This window comes from Pediculus humanus, genomic scaffold (assembly GCF_000006295.1).
Source record: "Pediculus humanus corporis 1103172107532 genomic scaffold, whole genome shotgun sequence".
NCBI classification, from domain to species: Eukaryota; Metazoa; Arthropoda; class Insecta; order Psocodea; family Pediculidae; genus Pediculus; species Pediculus humanus.
In genome coordinates this window covers 86,973-108,312 of record NW_002987148.1, presented here as the reverse complement: position 1 = coordinate 108,312, position 21,340 = coordinate 86,973, and the positions used below count along the sequence as shown (strand labels likewise).

General features: G+C 23.6%; 4 protein-coding genes across 4 annotated transcripts; all 4 read right to left on the bottom strand.

Moving 5' to 3' along the window:
- Positions 1–3,836: 3,836 nt before the first annotated feature.
- Phum_PHUM183610 (uncharacterized protein) lies at positions 3,837–6,420 on the bottom strand (the record flags this gene model as incomplete). Its single annotated transcript, XM_002425185.1, has 8 exons — positions 3,837–4,388; positions 4,478–4,690; positions 4,775–5,014; positions 5,095–5,362; positions 5,442–5,662; positions 5,739–5,943; positions 6,014–6,174; positions 6,244–6,420. The coding sequence occupies 8 exons, from the start codon at positions 6,418–6,420 to the stop codon at positions 3,837–3,839; spliced, it is 2,037 nt and encodes a 678-aa protein (XP_002425230.1).
- A 1,880-nt stretch (positions 6,421–8,300) lies between these two features.
- On the bottom strand, positions 8,301–9,690 carry Phum_PHUM183600 (uncharacterized protein; the record flags this gene model as incomplete). The annotated part of the gene is made up of 7 exons (XM_002425184.1): positions 8,301–8,438; positions 8,519–8,551; positions 8,622–8,757; positions 8,955–9,043; positions 9,133–9,189; positions 9,284–9,445; positions 9,646–9,690. 7 exons carry the CDS (start codon positions 9,688–9,690, stop codon positions 8,301–8,303), a joined length of 660 nt encoding a protein of 219 aa, XP_002425229.1.
- A 3,563-nt stretch (positions 9,691–13,253) lies between these two features.
- Positions 13,254–14,167, bottom strand: Phum_PHUM183590 (uncharacterized protein; the record flags this gene model as incomplete). Its single annotated transcript, XM_002425183.1, has 3 exons — positions 13,254–13,467; positions 13,685–13,833; positions 14,048–14,167. 3 exons carry the CDS (start codon positions 14,165–14,167, stop codon positions 13,254–13,256), a joined length of 483 nt encoding a protein of 160 aa, XP_002425228.1.
- Positions 14,168–17,361: 3,194 nt separating this feature from the next.
- On the bottom strand, positions 17,362–21,115 carry Phum_PHUM183580 (uncharacterized protein; the record flags this gene model as incomplete). Its single annotated transcript, XM_002425182.1, has 12 exons — positions 17,362–17,502; positions 17,590–17,793; positions 17,874–17,999; positions 18,076–18,509; positions 18,588–18,735; positions 18,823–18,968; positions 19,049–19,277; positions 19,365–19,526; positions 19,608–19,831; positions 19,910–20,130; positions 20,292–20,394; positions 20,992–21,115. The coding sequence occupies 12 exons, from the start codon at positions 21,113–21,115 to the stop codon at positions 17,362–17,364; spliced, it is 2,262 nt and encodes a 753-aa protein (XP_002425227.1).
- Positions 21,116–21,340: the final 225 nt, after the last annotated feature.

Genomic DNA, 21,340 nt, shown 5'->3' with positions numbered 1-21,340 from the left:
AATTTACATATTTTTTTTTTTTTTTTTTAATAAACCACCAAATAATTATTTGATAACACGCGATGATAATAATAATAATTAATAATAATGTAACTGAAGTCTTCCGTCGTAAAAAAAAAAACTGAAAAAATTCAATGAAATTATTATTATTATTATTATTTAAAAGGGAACGAATGAATAAATGACGAATATTTTATATTTTTTTTTTTTTTCCTCCCGAAAATTTCAAACGAAGAAAAATTACTTGAGAAAAAAAAAATAAATAAATAAATAATTAATTAAACACACTCGTTATTTAATAACAAATAAATAAATAAATATAATTGTTTAAACAACAGAAAAAAATAAATAAATAAACTTTTACGCGGTCTTTAACAAATTACTTTTTTTCCAAAAAAAAAAAAATTTCAACTAACATTTTTGTATATTTTACGTAAATAAATAATAATTTATCAACGAATAGTTATTATTATTATCATTGTTTTAAATTTCGTGAGTGCGTGTGTGTGTGTGTAAATAAAATTAATAAAAAAAAAAAATTTTTTTTCGGAAAATTTTCAACTTTTCCGGCGCACAAATAAAATGAAACTGAACGGGAAAATCTCAACGAATCCTTTTTCTTACTACAAAAACCTTTTTCCACATTATAAAATGATCTATTTTAATTCATTGTTTTATAATTACAAAACGTTCAACTTATATTTTCCCCTTTTTCTCTTCCTTTTTTTTTTTTAAATTAAAAAATCTCAATTTTTGTCTTTCAAATTATTATTATTATTATTTCTTTTAAATGGTAAATTATAAATTTTTTTTAGTACCTGTAAATTTTAAAATGTTTTAAATATATACAATAAAAGAAGGGAGGAGGGGGGGGGGTAAAAAGTAGTAACCAAAACAAACGAGAAATAAATGTTTTTGAACGATTAACAATTTTTTTTTTTTTTGGTTGAAATTCCCCCCCCCCCCCCCTCCGATGTTTTCCCTCCTCCCGATTCGGTTTTTTTTTTTTTTTATTAAAGTTAATAATTTATGACAATTTTATTAAACCCATTAATTTTCTTTTTAAAAAATAATAATAATAATAATAAAATTTTCTTAAAATTATTTTTTTCCCCCAAGTAATAAAAATTAATGTGATCAAAAGTTAAAAATTTGTTTTTTTTTTTTTTAATAATTATTTAACAACACAAAAATAATAATAATTTAACTAACTAACTAACTAACTAATTTTCTTTTAATATTTTTACTCTCTCTCTCTCTCTCTCTCTCTCTCTTTCTCTCTCTTTTTTTAATATAAATTTAAAGTTTTAATTTAAATAAAAAAAAAAAAATTGCGGTTTCCCAGTCTCAAACCCACATAAAATTTTTAAAAATAAAAAAATAATAATAATACTAATATTATTATTAATAAAAGATATATTTATTTATTAATTACTAATAATCATCATCATTGTCTTTATTAATAATTTAATAACAACTATTATTATTATTATTAAAAATTACTAGGTAACGCGCAACAATAATATTTATTTATATAATAAATAAAAAATCATTTTGTAAATTTAAAAAAATTATTGTAAAAATAAACAAATGTAAATAAATAAATAAATAATAATAATAATAATAATAATAATAATAATAAATTTTTTTGATATTAACAAACGCGAAACAAACTTAAAACATTAAAAAAAATTTTTTTGTTAAGGATTGTTTTCTGGCTCTCGATTGATTATTTTTTTTGGGGGGGTGGGGCGGGGGGAGGGGCAGTAACCGTCGTTTAATTCCAGTACGAAAAAAAATAATTTTTATCACACGTTATCGTTTTTTTTTTTTTTTTCTCGAATTAAATTTAGAATATGTTTTGTTTTTTTTTTTTTTTTTTTTTCCACAACATAATTATTATTATTAACAACGACTAACAACTACGAAAAAATTTTTTAATTAAAAAAAAAATTATGGAAAACGTATTTATTATTATTATTATTACTATTATTACCCTATTTAAAAATAAATTGAATAAAAAAGTAAATAAAACAAACGACGTTAAATAAAATTTTATGTAAATAAATTATTAAAAACGAAAAATACTTATTAAATTATACGAATTAAATAATTTAAACGATCATAATATGATAATAATTAATTTTTTAATGTTTTTTATTAAACAAATTTCCCATAATTATAGAGTATTTATTATAATAAATTATAATATATTTATTATTAATATATATATTATATATATATATATATATATATATATATATAGCATTTATGAATTCATTATGAGTTTATTAATTGATATTATGATATTATACTTTTTAAATACTTGAACGTCTTTTATTTCATATATATATATATAATTATATGTGTTTAGAATGTTAAAAAAAAATATTAAACGTCTTATTTTTCATAATTTTTTTTTTTTTATAATCCACGACAACAAAAAAAAAATTAATTAATTAAAAATTATCAATAAAATTTTTGGCACGATTTTGATATTGAATGAATTGAAAATTTTCTTTTTTTTTTAATTTAAAATTTTTCGCGGCAAAATATATATATATATAAATAAATAAAATAAAATTTCAAAGCATTTTGTAACGATAAAATCTCGAAAGCCACTGATTGATATTATATTTATATTTATATATATACTGAAAAGCAATATAAGAAAATAAGTTTAATAAAAAAATTTTTTTTTTAAATGTGTTTGCGTGTGTGTGTGTGTGTGTGTGTGTATATATATTTATATCTTACAACTATTTAATTGTATGTTTAATATTTAGAATTTATTCAAGACATCGTTCGAAATTTTATTTTTTTTTTTTCCTTTTTATATTTTTATACTTTCCAATCATTTTTCTTTTTATATTCATTCATTCGTGTTTATATTTTTTTTTATTTAAGAGTTTTTCTAAACGCGATTTTTTTCCCCGGGAATTATTTATAACAATACATTGTATTTACATCTTTTTTATATTTTTTTTTTTTTGTTTTCATATTTGCCCGTTTAAAAACAAATATACTTTTTTTTTTTTATACTCAGTATAAATAAAAGTGAAAAGAATAAAATAGTAAATACAAGAGAAAAACAAAAAAAAAAAAAAACTACAAACCTAAATAAGCGCAATATCTATTCATCATATCTTTTTTTCCCCTCTTACGCTGCTGGCACTCACGTTTAATAATAATAATAATAATAATAATATGAAGAAAATTTTTCCCGACTCGTTTTTTTTTTTAAAAAAAATTTTGAACGATTTTTTTTTTTTTGTGAAAACTATCAACTATTAAATAATATTGCCCTGACTAACTCCCTGACTATTAAAAAAAAAAAAAAAAAAAAAAAAAACTATTTTAGTAATTATTATTATTTAAACTACTGAAATTGTATTCATGTATACCTGAAATCCAAAAAAAAAAAAAAAAATTCATGTAAAAAATTAAATTTTCGTACCTGAAAAAAAAAAAATTACAGAAGAAAACCTACTTTTAAAAATTGATGGATGAATTTTTCCCATGAATAAATATCTGTGCCTGTGTGTATGTTTTGGATATTTTTGATCTAAATTAATAGCTATGCAGGTTAAAACAGTTAACAAAACAGTTAACGGAAATTTTTGGTGCCATCTTGAATTCTTCACTCAAAATCTATCTACTACAATTCCTTTTTCTAATCTATTTTAAAAAAAAAAAACAATAATAAAAATATTTAAATGAATTCAAGTTATCAGACGACTTTAGGAAAAATGTAAAAAAAAAAATTCTTTATTTTAAAAAATGATTGATCACAAATTAATTACCTTTATTAAAAAAAAAAAAAAAAAAAAAAAAAATTAAGGTTCGAAATTGATGAAATATTCTTTTAATACGTTTGGTAAAGGTAATTTGCTGACGTAAACTCCGGGTTTCCGATGCAAAAAATTATAAATGGATACTCTTGATATTTGTTTTAACGTTCTCGGTTTCGAATACATGTCTTTTATTATATTGCACAATATTTGTGAGCCTTTACTTGGAACGATACCGCTCTGTTGAGCAAATAATAATTTTAAGCAACTGTATAATTCCACGTGATCCATACACATGTAAAATAAATTTAAAATCCTTGCAAAGCGTTGATGTGAATCAATTAATATCTCTTCTTTTCTTGATATGAGATGAACGTAATACCCTAACACGTGTTTACATGATTTTTTCGTGAATAGATTCACTTGGGAATGATAAAATATTGTTGGCCCACTGTTAGCGATATTTACATTTGGATTAGCGCCATATTGAATTAACGTTAAAATTAAATCGTAAACATCATTTATATCCGATGGAATACGAGTGTTTTTTACCATTTCAACGATGCTTTGAAGTATATGAGGAGTTCGCTGTGAAACCTTTCAAGGGGGGGGAAAAAAAAAAGAATCCTTTATCGATTTTGTCATCGTTAGTTAAAGTAAATGTTTAAAATTAAATTATTATTTACCCCGACATTGGGATCTAAACCGTATTGTAAAAGTAATATTAATAAATTTCTTATGAATTCGAAATTCAATGCCTTTTCTTTTTCTCTAGATAATGGTATGTTTTCAGAAGCCGTAAAAACCAACACGTGAAGTGGGGTTAAATTAGAACGACTTGAACAATTTGGATTTGCTCCGTGTTTGCACAAGATTCTCACGCAATTTAAATAACAAACCTGAAGCGTAAAAAAACAAAATCAATGCGTCAAAATTTATGCTATGGAAAATTCACTATTATAAAATTTCATTTTTCAACTTACTTTCATAGAATGAGTGAAATGATAGAGAGGATCTTTATTTATAAGTGGAACTAAACAAACCATAAGAGGTACACTTCCATCACGACCTGCTATATTAGGATTTCCACCATCCTGAAGTAGCATGTCTAATAAGTCATATCGGAATTCCCAATCTTTTACGTGTCTTAATACATATGCTAAAGCGCTATTTCCCGGTTGATTAATTGATGGTTTAGCACCGTTTTGTAGGAGGTAACGCACCTGATATTATTAACCGTGAGTGAGTAAGTTGCATTCGTACAATATGCAAAAAATTACTTAATGGTAAATAATTATTTTACCAAATGCATCATATCCCATTTGTTCCAGGGTTGATTATCGTGATGATAGCCATATCTAGCCTCCTCCAAAGCGTAACGAACAATTAAACCGTGAAGAGGAGTGTTACCTAAAGAGTCAGGAGCATTAATTAGTTCCCTCAATCCGTTATCTAAAAGTAAACGGCAAGTTTGAAGAGTTTCTTCAGCACTTTTCCGTCCTATCAAAAAAAGAATGTGAAGTAAAGTCATTTGCTCGGTGGCCGTAACAACAGTGGTAGAAGCATGATTTCTGTTAAAAATAAACTTAGATTAAGTTTTGCTAAAAATTTATTTTAATTCATTTTTTAAAATATGATTGAAAAACTTACGCTATAAGCAAAGTCAAGAATTTGGTATCGTGAAGAACTGCATGATGTACCGGATAATATTCATCATAGCACATGTTAATTTCTTCTGATCTTTCAGTTATCAAAAATTTGGTACATTTCCAAGCAGCTCTTTCGCATGCTATATGCAACATTGGTTTCTTTTGACTAAACGATGAGGAATGTTCTTCTTTTAAGCTCATAAGTAATTGCAAGATTTGAACCTACATAATCAATGATGTAAAAAATGACACCCATCCTTAAAGTATTTTTTGTAATATTAAAAGAAAATAAACTAACTTCATCCCCATCTATTGCATAATAAATGGCACTCTGAAGTTTGTCACTGGATCTACTAAAATGACCATCAGTTAAACATTCTTCAGGCACTAAATATTTTCCCCTTTCTTCGCAATTTTGATTATGAGGTCCAGGCCAACACATTCGAGCCTCGACATCAATTCTAGCACCATGCCTTAATAATTCTTCCACACATTCTTCAAAACTAAAATTTTGCAATGTTAAAAAAAGTTCCTTTGATTGGAAAATAATTAATTTTGTATAATAAAAAATACCCTTTGAGGCAAGCGATATGAAGAGGAAAAGAACAAGCTCCTCTATTGAGATCAGGGTTTCTCGACAAAATCCATCTAACCATTTCTAAATTATTTATACCCACACATTTTTGTAAAAGGTTATATCCTTCTTCATTATGAACTATTAACATATTTTCATTCTAAAAAATTAATTAAAATTATAAAAAATTTTTTTTTACAATTGAAATTTTAATTAAAATTTACTTTACCTTTGGTATTTGAGAAAGGAGACCTTCAAGTCTTTGTACAGTTACTCTAGGATTTGCTCGAAGAATATCAAATACTGTGGCAATTTTTTTTTTGGTTTCTTCAGATACTATTTTGTGATTGCCAGATGATAGCAATGCACTACCTGATTGAAAAAACCTGCTTAAGGCTTGCCCCATTATTAATCAGCTTCAAAATAATTGCTTCCATTAGGTTCCTGTAATTTGTTAAATGTAAATTGTAAAATATCCTTTACATAAATGAGCAATATGAATAAATATATACTAAAATGAATTACTGTTTAAGAGAAATAAAGGAAGTGTAAAGATAGTAAACTTTTTTTTAAATATTGTTTTGGGCAGCAAATTGTTATAACAATGAGCACTGAGGCTATTTTTTTATTATCAAAGAAATGAAACAATTTAAAAATGCTATGATAGTACGTTAAACTGTTTATTTTAACAAATATGAATCAGCAAAACAAGTGGGCTTTCACTTATGTCTTCCAACTTGTAAGATTAACTGAAGGGAGGTGAAAAAGCAATCATAATTTATAACTAAAAATCCTTATTTATTTACACTGACATTTGTTAAAAATAAATTGAATCGGTTGAACGACTTACCATCACTAGCTAATTGCACTCGTGAAAATCCTAGGACACATTACTTAACCATAATTATTAACTTTAAAAAAGAAAAAAGAAAAAAAAAAATTGAACTTTACATGAAAACTAGTCCCATCGAATTATAGGAAAATAACGAATGACGTCATAGATTAAACGTTTCTTTAAAACTACAACTTAAATTTAAAAGGAAATAATTAAATAAATGCTTTAAATTTCTACTTAATTTTAACTAATCCGGTTTTTAAATAAAAAAAAATAACACTAAAATCATTTAACTCGTGAAAATATTATTTAAAAATGACTCTTTATGAAAAAATTTAAAACTGAAAAAGAAACGCACTGTTTCATTGACGTCATCAGTTATAAGACTTCGTTATATTAAAAATTCAAACAACTGTCTGTTATTTGTATTCCCTTGTTCTATAATAAAAATTTATAACGGAAAAAAATTTAAGTTTTTTTTTTTTTTTTTTTGATATTTAAATATATGTGATTTAATTATGAAAATAATAATAAATTCTTTTGAATAATATGTCCCAATTATTTTAATATTACCCCGTTTTAAATAAATAAATAAATTTGCGTTTGTAAATTTAATCCCATTTAAAGCCTTATTTTTTATGTAACTTATTTTCGAGTTATAAGAGAGAGAAAGAAAAAAAAAAAAAGTAAAAAGTTTTTTTAAGAATGTTTTGTTATATTTGCAATACGTGAATAAATACAAAAAAAAAAATAAATCTATTGATTTATTAAAATGACACAAATTAATAAGCTGGCTTTATAGTCTTTAATAAAAATTATGCATTCGAATCTGTTAAAATTATTTCTTAAAAAAAAAAAAAAAAAATTAACTTTATGAATAGAAAAATAAATAGAATTTTTTTTAATATTTTAATAATTATTTATTAAAGCAACATTTAATTTGCTCCTAAAAAATTAAATTTTAAATTAAAGTTTTAAAAAACAAAAAAAAAGAAGAAAAAAAACGAGGTAAACAAAAGCTATTAATAATGTTTTGAATTTTACACTTTGACTAGATATCACTCATCATAATATTATTATTATTATTATTTATATCTACATTTAAATAAATAATGAATTTTATTATTAATAAAATGGTAAAACTTAATATATTAAACAACAATTAATAAATAATAATCATTTTATTCGTTTCATAAAATTTAAAAAAAAAAAAAAAAACTTTGTACTTTTTTTTTTATTTAATTTAAAAAAAAAAAAAAAAACTTTTATTATTTTATTTATATATATTTTAAAATAATTTTTTTTTTCTTTCAATCGTATTATTTCGTTTGTTTTTAAACAAAAACGGGGAGGGGAGGGGGAGAATTTTTTTTTTTTTTTTTCGAGCGTTAAGTCACCGTTTGTGTGTTTTCTATGGCTTTTTTTTTTTTTTAAACAGAAAAAAAATGAAATCAATAATTGGAATCATCCAAAACCATATTCATAAGACGTTTAAAACTTCCACTTTGGGCAATGTGTTCTCCAGAGTGTCCCATTGAATTAACATAAGGCACGTGGTGCTGGACATTTGGTTGAGCCGAAGTATGAGACTAAAAATAAATTAGTTTATAAATTCTTTTCATTTTAAAAAAAAAAAAATGTTCGGTTGAATGGAGAATTCGATACTCACCAAAGGATTGTAAGTGTGAGATTGTACCGGTTTCTAAAAAAGAAATATTTCAAAATATTTATAAAATAAAAATTAAATTTTTATTATCATTATTTTAATTTACCTTCGGCGTGAATACTTTCGGTTGGGCAGGAGTCAAAACCTCTTGAACTGGTAAATGTTTATATTCTTCCTCTTGTAAAGCCTTAAAAGTTTCAGACTTTAATGGATCGTAAACTGGAGCTTTTCGTGGTGCCATTCTAGAAAAAAAAAATAAAAATTTTCTTTCATTTTTTCGAAATTTTTTCAAAATTTTCAAAAAGTTATCTTTACCCTTGATTTTGTCTTCCGAACGATGGACTTCTGGAAAGTCCGCTAAAAAATTAATTAAAATTTTTTTTTAATTATTTATGTAACAAAAATAAAAACAATTAAAAAAAAAAAAATGGCTACTCACGTATTGATTCGAGTCGTACTTTCGATTGTATCTACAATATTCTTGTTCGAATATAAACCGATTGGAGTATTAAATTGTTGACGAATAATCTAAAATTAATAATAATATTTGTTAATAACAAAAAAAATAAATAAATTTAGTTGATAAATTAGTGGAAAAGTCATTTATAATAATCGACCTGTTTTCCAGCTAGGGCATCATCTTTTTCTATTTTTTGAAGAATCGAATCGGCAACCTTAAAATTAAAAAAAAAAAAAATTTTAATTTGTTTTCTTCGGCAAAAAAAATTTAATAATTTAATTATTATTTAATAAATAAAATTTATTTACTTTTTGTTTCATGGCGATTTCTTGCGGCATGAAATCGTAGTGTGAAGGACCAGCTCTAACTCCCGGATTCGGATGATATTTTAAATAACTTCCGGTCGGAGCCATTTCCTTTTCATGTTTTGCTTTTGCACCTGGAAGTACAAGCGGTGTCGTTCTGTACGGCTAAAACAAACAAACAAACAAATATTTCTGTGACCGTTTGTATAAAAAAAAAAAAAAAAATTATAAAACGTAGATTTTAGATAGATATTTGATAGACTCTAATAATTCTTACTGTCAAAATTAGAAAATTTTTAAATTTAAAAAAATTTGGCGCGTAATCAAAATTTTTCAGAGGTCATGTAAATATATAATGAAAGCACCTGATAAAAAAAATTTCTTTTTTTTTTTCCTTTTAATCGAATCATTAATTAAAATATTTCGTCTTTTCTAATTTTTTTTAATTTTATTTTACCTTATAATAAATAAAAAAAATTAGAAAGAAAAAGATACAATAGATTAAAAAGAGAAAGAGATAGAAAGAGAGAAAGGGAGAGGGAGGGAAAAGTTAAAATTAAATTAGAAAAATTATTTCGTTTGTTTTTTGACAGATTAAAAAGAAAAAAAAAAATTAAAAATGGCACAAAGATTAAAATTAAATGACTTTACGTTAAAATTTAAATTTAAATTTTTTATAATTTAATTTGTTCGTTGGAATCAAATTAAAAAATTTTCGTTTACTATTATTTACCCCCATTTACAGATCACAATAGATTTTATATGTTTTGTCACATAATAATAATAATAATAATAAATATTAAAAGGTCAAAGTTAATACGTTACAAAAATAATTTTTTTATTATTTTTTATTTTACTTTTTTTTTTTTTTTTTGATTCAAATCCAAAAAAATATGAATAAAAAAAAAAATTTAAATTTTTTTTTTTAATTTTCTTTGACTTTTACGTTATAATAATAACATTGAAATGCCCCCCATAAAATTTATTTTGTCAATTTCTTATGTAATAATGAGAAAAAAAAAGAAAAACATTTTTTTTTATGTTTTTTCGAATTCACAGACAAAATAATTATTGATAACCGTAACAATTAATTTTTTTCATTTATTTATTTATTTATTTATATTTTTTTACTATTTATAAATTTTGACGTTTTGTATATTTTTAAATAAAAAAAATAAAAAAAGAAAAAAATTTTAAATTCGTTCTTACTAACTTAGGTCAAGAAAATGTTTTTTATTTTAAAACACATGTTAAAATTTATTGTAATGATAATAATATTAATATTAATATTTAAAAAATTTTCTTTCTTCTTTCATTTAAAAAAAATTATCAACTTAATTATTAAAAAATAAAATTTTATTTTTAAATAAAAATTTCTGCGAGTTAAAAATAAAATGTTTAAATTTAATAAGTTTAGTTTTTTCTGTCTTCATCTGCCAATCACAAGACAGTAAAATCATTTTTTTCTGACTGCATTTTGCAATTTATGACATTTCGACGCGGCCATTTTTTATTTTTTAAATAAATTTTTTTGTTAAAAGTTTATCCTCGACTAATATTTAGTTTAAAAAAAAAATATATATTTGCAAAATCCGTTTAAAATTTTTTCCTTTCTTTCTTTCTTTCTTACGAAAAAATCTAAGTTTTAAGTGACATTTGATACAAGTCGGTTCGTTCTAATAATAGCAATTTTTAACTGACGCAATTCGTAGTAGGGATCCATGCAAAGCCCCCCCCCTCCCATTTTGCATGGACACATATCTATTTATATTTGGGCCAAAGCCATTTGGTCAGTTTGTATTAAAATCACCCACTCAATGCAACTCTTTTTCTTTTTTTTTTTTTTTTTTTTTTTTTTTTAGTTATCATAATTATCAGAGAAAATAATAAAAATTTTTTAATAATATTTTCTATTATTAATTAATAATAATAATAATGATAATAATAATTAATTACCCAAGCTTGAGCACATTCATCTTCAATAAATCTTCTTTCTCCGAAAACTTTCATTTTTGTCTCTTAAATAAATAAATAAAAAAAATAAAAATAATTTTTTTTTAATTATTTACGAATTTTTTAAAATTAAATTCGTTAAAATTTGAACGATAGCAATACCAACTGAATTTATATAAATGCAAAAAATTTAAAAAAAAGGTTAAAAGAAAAATAAAAAAAAATTCAGACAAAAAATTATGTTTTCAAAATTCTATAAATATATAAGTATAACTAAATATATATTTTATAAATATTTATATATATATAAACAATCAAAACTAACTGTCAGCAAAAAATAAAATGAAAAATTTATTTTAATATTATTAACGAGAGCAAATGTCAATCAAAACTTTTTCTTTTTTTTTTATAAAATATATAAAAAAAATGATTAAAAAATTTGAATGATTCATTTTTTTTTTTTTTTTTTTTTTGGATTTTTGCCACTGTCAATTTATTTTTATTTAAAAAAATATTTAATAATCGACGTTAAAATTATTAAAAAAATATATATTTATACGAATTTATACTTAAAATAATAATAATAATTAATAAAAATTACAAAATTTAAAAAGAAAAAATTATTCCTCCTAGTAAATTTATATAATAAAAAAAAAACAATTGCCGCAATTGAAATAAAATTAATAATAATAAATAAATAATTTCACAGTTGGTAATGTATCCGATTAAATAATTTATTTATTTATTTAAATAAATAAATAAATAAATATTTCTCACCAAAAGCGCGCACAATAACACTCGCGCGAATTCAATGAATATAATTTTCAACTGAATGTGTCGACACAAAAATTTTTTTTTTTTTTTCGGGAAACCGAAAAAATAAACTTTTTTTTCTTTTAAAATTTTATTTTATTTTTTTGGGGAGCCAACTCGCGGTGCAAAATAAAAATTATTTACGAAAAGAATTAAAACGTAGTAAATCACATGTGGAAAATTTTAAATTAAAAAAAAAAAAACGAATTAAAAAAGAATTATTTTCATATGAAATCTAATTTTGTTTCTAGAAAGTCAATAAAACAAACAAACAAACAAACAAACAAACAAACGAACGAATGAAAAAATCATAAAAAAGACTAAATTTAATTTAAATTTTTTTTTTAATAACTTTAACTTCGACCAATAATTTTTAAAATTTAAATTTAAAATTAACGTTTAGCAAAAATAATAATAATTGAATAAGTCAAGTCGGTTATTTGTATTTTGTTTTTAAAATATAACATAACCCATTTTAAAATATACATATTATTGCGCAAATAAATAAATAAGAAAAATCATTATTATTATTATTATTTTTGAAACAATTCCTCATGCTATTTTTATTAGGATTTGAAAATTACGAAAGAAAACAAATCGCAAAGCCAGAGATTCGCCATAATAAAATTTCATTTAAAGCCGCCATTGCTAGAAAATTTTTTATTATTTGCTTTATTTTTATCATAATCGCATATTTTTATTATTTGCCAAATTTTTTTTTTTTTTTATTTAAGTAATTATTAAAAACATTTAGCAAATAATATCATTATTTAAGTAATAATAAGTAATAATAATTGTGATTTACATTTATTATTATTATCATGTTCGATTCTCGTTAATAATATTTTATGTGTTTAAATTTAATAAAATAATTTTTTTAATTACCAAATTATCAAGTTTAGAATTGCATCGATTAAAAATTCTTTTTGTTGTAGATATTAGTTGCATTGAGAGGTTTTATTCTGAATAATTTTTAAAAAAATAAGGTACGACCTACGGTATTAATTAATAAATAAATATAAATAATTTCAGGTTTTAAGTTTTTCCATACCCATCTCTTCGTAAAGTTTTACCTCAAGTGCGTCATAAATTATTTAATTATAAAATCAATAACATAATCAATAAGTTTCTTTTTGACTTAATATTCATGACATTTAAAGCTTGGATTTATTATAATCATATGATCATTATTATTTTTTGACAAAACCTAATTTCCTGTTGCAATTAAACTTAGAGAAAAAAATATTCCTACCTGATTTTTAACAATTTCAGCTTCATTATCATCAGATCCATTAAAATTTTTGTATGCATCAAAATAAACGGATTCGTATTCATTTTTTTGTGGAAATGATAATGAAAAATTTCCAATTCGAGGAGTTTCTGGATTCGATGCTATCGGAAACGATTCGTACGATTTAGGACTCTGAAACTTATTTATAATAAAAATATAATTAAAATTTTCCGATTGGAAAAAACATGTGTTGATCAAACGATAATTTTTTTTACTTACAGGAGATGTTATGGCGGAAGAATTAATTGAAATTGGCAGTCGAGGATTTGAATTTCTAAAAAAAAAAAAAATTATTTTTTTAATCGAAAAATTTATTAAAATTAATTTGAATTCCTTTTGTTGAATACCTTTTTATAACGAGTTTTATTGTATTTTGAGCTTTATTAAAAAGAATTAATGCCGTGCGATGTGTTACGTCTCTCGCATCGTAATCTTCTATTTTTTTAATTTCATCTCCTACCAAAAGTTTTTTTTCGCATGGACTTCCGACCAATACCTTAAAAAAAAAAATTGCCACTCACAAAAGGTGTAAAAACAAATAATATAATATCCTTATTTAAGGTTTTTTTTTGGGTAAAGTGAAGCTGTACTTTTTCTAAACAAAAAGTTTAAATTTATTTCTCAGTTTTCTGCTAGTATGAACACTTCTACCTTCTACCACAGTTAAACGTTTCAAAGGAAGTACAAATATATTATAATACAAAACCTACTTTTGATACAATTAATGGAGAGTCTTGATCTGAACCACCCACAATGCTGATCCCCCATGGTACATTACCATTTCGACGTTGTAATGAAACTGTCAAAATTTGTTCTTTAGATGTAAACATAATCTTTTGACGTATTCTGCATTCACACGTTAATTAATCCTAAACAACAATCTGCAGTAAAAAAGAAACAATATTTTCAATATCAATTGATTGTTTTAACATTAATAGTTATTGGATGGTTTAAGTTTCAGGAAGTTAAATCAGAATCATCCTTTGAAAACTATATATATTATTAATTGATTATTAATATAGTATGATAATAAAATAGTATAACCATATAAAGAAATTCCAGTGATATAAAAAAAGATTTGGATGCTGTACATTTTGAAATGAATTCTCAAGTGTTGTTATAAGTGTAAGAGGCAAAAAAAAATTTAATTTTGGGTTTTTATCTTTTAAAAACATGTTTTGTAAAAGCAGAATGTTTTAAACAATATTACAGGGATTATGTTTATTTAACATGATTTGTTTTTTCCAGTAAGTAATTTGGATTGAAACATTTTATGATAGTATAGTGGGTCTATAGTGTAAATTGTAACATAAGAAGAGTCAATTATAGATTTTTGACCTGAGGAAATGTAAACAAATATTTCAAAAAGGCGGTGTCCAAAACAAAATTATAGCAAAATTTAAGGACATTAAATATAATTCAGACAAAGGAAATTAATGGAAATACTTACTTACATAAAATAAAATAAAAATGTTTTTTTTGAAAAAAAAAAAAAAAAAAAAGTAAAAAAATTTACCGTAAAAATATAAAATTTAAGCTCACCCAGAAACTAAAAATTTTAATTTAAACGTGTTAAAACAGCCGCCGATTGCCCTAGGATTCATCCATCGGAAATCGCACTTTTTAATTTCGCAATGTTTTATTGGCGGCCGAGACTGTGTAAAAAAAAAAAAAAAAAAAGAAAAAAAGAAAAAAAAAAGATTTTTTTGCCCGAATGCCAATTTTCTAAGAGAGAGAGAGAGAGAGAGAGAGAGAGAGAGAGAGAAAGAGAGAAGGAAAACAAAAATACACAATACACAATAGACGTTTTTAATTATCTTTATGTCCCGAAATTTTTTTTCAAAAAAAAATTTATGTTTTATATGAAAAACACGGGGTTATGTCTAATATGTATGCATATATAATTACTGTTGTTGTTTTTTTTTTTTTTTTTGAAATTTTGAAAAACGTCCAATTTATAACAAAAACAGAAAAGAAAAGAAAATTTTAATCTTTCTCTCTCTTTCTCATTCATATGGAATTTTCACTTTTTTGTAAATATTTTTCCAAAAATATAATAAGTAATTTTTAAATGCGTAATAATTTCACCCCGATTTAAATTAAATATAAATATCATCGAATATTAATTAAATAAATAATTATTTATATTTATTACCTTTTATTATCCAAAACTCATCCGTGAAAATGTTCTTGAAGAATAAAAAAATAAACGTTAATCCAAACAAATGAATTTCTTTTCAAATTGAATGACGTGGTTGTAACCACGTCAAAAATAAAAATAAATAAAATTTTTTAATATGAATTATGATGCAAATAATGCCTTTTTTAAACATTTAAAAGAAAATAAATTATTGAAATAGGATCAATTTTTTTGTGTTATAAATAATTATTTAAATTTTGAGGTAATGTTTAAGATTAATTAAAATAAATTTTGTGATAATTACCTTAGCGTTGATTAAAAAAATTTATACGAAATTATGTTACATTGCATTGAATTGAAAATGATAAATGAAATGATTTTTTTTTTTTTTTTTTAAATTGTTTAAATTTGATAAAAACCCTTCGTGATTAGACATAACGAATTTTCGTTTTTTGCAATATTAAAAACGATTAAGTAAATACTAATAATAATATAAAAACAATAGAAGTAATAAATTAAACGTTTACAACAAAATGGCCAACCTCATTGATATGTCTACTCAAACAAAACAAAGGTAAATGCAAATTTTATTGGCGGCGTGCCTCGTTTTAAATCCAGTTTTAAATAAACTAAAAACGTAAATTAAATTAAAACTTACCTAATTTAAATAAAATCATGAAAAACTTGGTAAAGAAAACCTAAAACAATTATAAAAAAACTTTTAATGACTTTTCAAAACACTTAAAGAATTCAATTTTTGTAATGATAAGTAAAAATAATAATAATAATAATAATAAATAAAAAAATTTTGTTCAAAATGCATGTGTATTAATATTATTATTGTGACATTTCTGCTGTACATTTATAGACATTTATTAGGAGAAGCATTTAAACACATTTTAACTTACTTAAACATAAATATAAGTGTTTACAAAAAAAAAATAAAAATAAAACTACAGTCATCATTTACAAGCAGAAAACATTAATAAGAATATAAGGCCAAATGACATACATAACATCCCTTAAAAAAAAAAAAAAAATTTATTTAATTTACTAAAAAAAAAAGGAAAAAAAAAAAAAAATAATAATTATATAATTTTTGTGAAAATAAACTATATCGAATTGCCTTCTCCATTGTACTCACAAAAAAATATTTTTTTTTAAAAATAAATTACTAAAATAATTTTATTATTATTATTATTATTATTATTAGTGCATAACACTGTTACCATTTAATTACCCTACACAATTATTATTGTTCGAATAAACCTAAAAATGCATACAAAAAATAATCTAAAGCTAAAAATACACATTTAATTTTCAATTTTTGGACGAAAAGTTTTTTTTTTTTTTTTTATAATTTTTATATATATTCTAATTATAAATTTAATACAAAAAAAAAGAATATAATAATAATAAAGAGAACAATATAAATTTTACACAAATATTAATAAATTATTCCAATTGATTTCATTTATTTTTCATTTATTGATTTTTTTTACCTTTATGAAATGAATTAAAAATAATATTTTCATTTAAACCCCATAAATATTTAAAAAAAAAAAAAAAAAAAAAACTTAAAAATAAATAAAGAGACATTTAGTTTTATTTAATGTGAATTTTATATAACGGTTGCATTTGTTTATTATTAACTAATTTTAACTTTATATGCATTTACAAATATAACAAATTATGAATAATTGTTTAAAAAATTACTTTTGTTCTTATGGCGGGTATTCGTTTTTCTATGAAATTGTAACAATGTAGGAGTTATTAGAAGAAGAAAAAAAAAAAAAAAAACCAACAAAAATTCAGTCTGCGTTAAATAAAAAAAAAAAAAAAAAAAAAAAATCATTTTGAGAAGCTTCTCCTATTGATAATAAATTAATCTTGATCTTCGATGTCTTCGTCCGTTGTAAATTCACTAATATCAAAATTGTCTCCTTCATTCCCTTCTTCAATATCTGAAACATTATGCCATTGAGGATGTTCGATAGGAACTTCCGGAGCTTCTTTCACGTCGAGCTAAACATTTGAAATTTTTTTTAAATTAATGCTTTCACAAGCAACCACGTATAAGTCGAGTGTTTTGAAATATAAAAATATATTTACCTTAATGTCATGCATTTGATCTGCTCCTAAGTAGGAATCACTACGAAGGCAAACTGCGAATGTGTAAAGTCCTGGCCATTTAGGGGCCGTAAATTTTAATTGCACGGTTTCTTCATGAACTAAGGCCGTGACATGGTAGGGAGCCGTCAATAAAGTTCTAGACTTTCTGTCCGAAACATACACCCACCAATATTCTTGTTTCACCTGAAAATAATTAGGAAATTGAAAAATTGTAAAGTCAATTAATTGAAAAACCTTATAAAAATGTAAAATAAATAAATTACTTGTGGAAAGTATGGGCAATGAACTGTATGAGATAATTTGCTTTTCCCTTCCAGCACCTTGTCACGTTTAGTGATTTTGGTTTGAAGTCTTTCCCATTCTACATCATCATCTTCTAAAGATGAATCCTGAAACATATACAAAAGCTCACTTAGATTTGAAATTTACTTTTAATTTTTAACAAAACAAGATTGAAATTATCACCTTTTTGTCACCCTGGTCATTTTCATTATCTTCATCATCACTATGATCTCCGTCATCGCTAAGACCGCTTTCACTATCACCCGCTTCTTTTTCCTTTTCTTTTTTAATATTATCTGTATTAACTTTATTATTAACAACACTTCCGTTTTCGCCGGCGCCTTTCGAGGCCATACCAGAACCAGAAGTAGACTTGGAGGTTTTTTTCGTGTGTTTTTTATTTTTAACATTTTTACTCCTTTTGTTTTGCTTTTGCCAAATAGGCTTTTTCACAACATTTTGCGGTTCTTTTTCTTCCTTGTTTTCAGTCTCATCTATTGTTTCTTCATTAAGACTATCATCACCAAACAAAGTACTCATATCACGCCGTATTAAATTTACCGTTACAGTGACAATAGCTCCTGCTGTGTATACAGTAGTTGCTTCATCGTCGATAACTGAAAGTCAATTTATAGATTTTAGTACTGATTGTAAAGAATGTAAGAAATACTCACTATTTTACTTCGAATACTTACCTTCACATCTCACTTTGCATTCAATGTAAGGCATTTTACCCATAACTTTCATAACATCTTCATATTGTTCGTCAGACAAAATTTTAAGAATGTTTCTTCTTTCATCCGATTTTAATTGGGCTAATTGCTGTATAGTTTTTATAGACCTCTACAAATAAAACCAGGCAAAGAAAAAAAACTTATTAATTTAAGTATTCAAGGGATTAATCTTAAGAATTATAAATGCTTTATTTACCTTTTTAGAAAAAAAAAATTTAAGATGATCTTCCGTTATGTGAGGTAATTGAAGTAACGGACTTTTGAATTCCCATAAACCTTGAACTATCATTGGACAGAGTTTCATAACGTTTTCCACGGTTTCAATAAATATTAAATTTTTTACTAATAAAAAAAAACAAAAAGTTACGTTAAACGTTTTTATCCGGAATCAAAAGGAATCATTAAAAAAATTAAATACATACATCTTTTGGCGTAAGCCATTAAAATTAATTGAGAGACGCAGCTCACCATTTCCTGAATCAAATATGGACATTTTTTAACAATATACATTCTATCCCTATCTAATGTTAAAGGATTAAGAGACATTCTAGATAAATGAGCATGTAATAAAGCTCTCGCCTTTATAGAATAAGGATAACATAACGGTTTTTCTTTGTTTTTTTCACCCAAATAGGTAAACTGCCTTATTAACTGCAATAGAAAAGAAAATATTAATAAGCCTACGTGAAAATGTGAAATGAATATTAAAAAGAATTTAAAAACAAATTTATATATTACCTGTGGAACTTCTATATCATCCGTTGGTCTTTCAACTATTTCATTATTATATTTTTTTTCAAATTCTAAACTAGCTCCTAATATCATAATAACCCTTTTTAGGGGCATACTAGGCGTTTTATGAAATAAATAATAATACATTTGTGTGGTATCAAGCAACACCTAAAAATACAAATTTCAAATCGATTAAAAATAAATACACAACATGGTATCGATTAGGAACTTGAATGCAAATGATCTTACTTGATCACCAGAATATCTTATACTAGTATACCACCACATCCCTACAACTGTAGGCAAAGCAACCATAAATACTAAAGCATATAAACCGAGAACCCAAACAGAATTCTTTTTTTCGACAATCCAAGATGGAAGAGCTATTCCAAATGACATGGCTCCAGGTCCATCTGGATTACCATATTTTTCAAAATTTCGCTTGGCTTCTTCATCCGTTAAAGCCTGATAAGCTGTAATTATAATTAACGATAAGAGCAATGAATTTAAATAATTTGCAGAAATGAATAATTAAACATTAAAATTAAAACCTTTTGTTAACTTCATAAACATTTTTTCATTTCCTGTGGCTTTATCAGGATGGTAAATTAATGAAAGCTGCTTATAAGCTTTTTTAACTTGCTGGACAGATGCTCCAAGTGGAATTCCGAGAATTTCATATGGATCAAAATTGGCCATTTCATAATCAAATTGAGAAACTCTGTATGCCAATACTACAAGGACTACCCACCCTAATATAATTACAGATTTCCTATAAGTAAAAATTTTTAAATTAGTCTCTCGAAAAGTTGGTTCAGCCAAAATTAAATTTTACATTTAACTATATGTATTAATTTTAAGAAATTTATCGAAAGTCATCCAAATTTAATAATGAGTAATGAGTGAAAGAAATACAGCAAGAACTCAACTTACACTGCATATTCTTTTGTTTTTTTCCATGGTTGATCTTGTGACAAAATTATTTTTTTTCGTTGACAAAGAGGACATTTGCACTGTTTTTCCACTTCGTTTGGATCTGTAAAAAACAATGAAATAATGAATAATTTAAACTAAATTAAAATAATATTTTATGATTATTAAAATGGATCATGTAATAATTAAATTATAAAATAATTTAATCAATTCATATTTTGAAAGTCAATGCAGAAATCCAAAAGTATTAACAAAATTAAGTTAGAATGTTAACATAGAAAGAAATGCTTTGTCAACAATTTACATATTTAATTGGAGTGACAAGGCGTATAGTAACATAAAGTACCGTTAATCGTTACTTTTATTACCTTTACTCAATCAAATATTTACTGAAAATTTATATTTTTCATCACCATACGTACAAACACTAGTTTTAAAGTGCATAAAAATAAAATGCACCTTTTATTTTTTTTATTTTTTATTGTAAACTACTCTGAACTCTAACAGTTTGTTTATAAAAGAAAACGCATTTAAATAATGGAAAAGATGATTTAGTACTGAATTTTTCAAATAATTTAATTAGAACACAAAATAAAAATTGAAACTGATATGAAAAACAACAATTAGTAATACTAAAAAAAAAAAAAAAAAAAAAAAATATATATACACAAAGCGTAGTTAAATATTAATTTATATTTACCTTCTTTTTCTTTTCTCGGCCACCAATAATATGTACCGGGAATTAACAATAAAGCAAGAAAAGAGAGTAAAAAATAAAAAAAGGTTCCTCCGCTTTCATCATACTGAAATTTCTGTCCTCCCATTTTTTATACGTTTTCTGTTAATCCAATAAGTTAATTTTGAATAAACGTGTCAAGATACCATGATTACCACCATTTTTAATTTCGTTCGACGTTAGCCAACTCAAAATTGACACGACACGAATGTCAGTAGGAAACGGAAACGATAGTTTTGGCGCCATTTAAACAATCATTATTAATGGAATCTGTAAAAAACCGTTAATGTTATTTAAAAAATTAGTTTTAAAT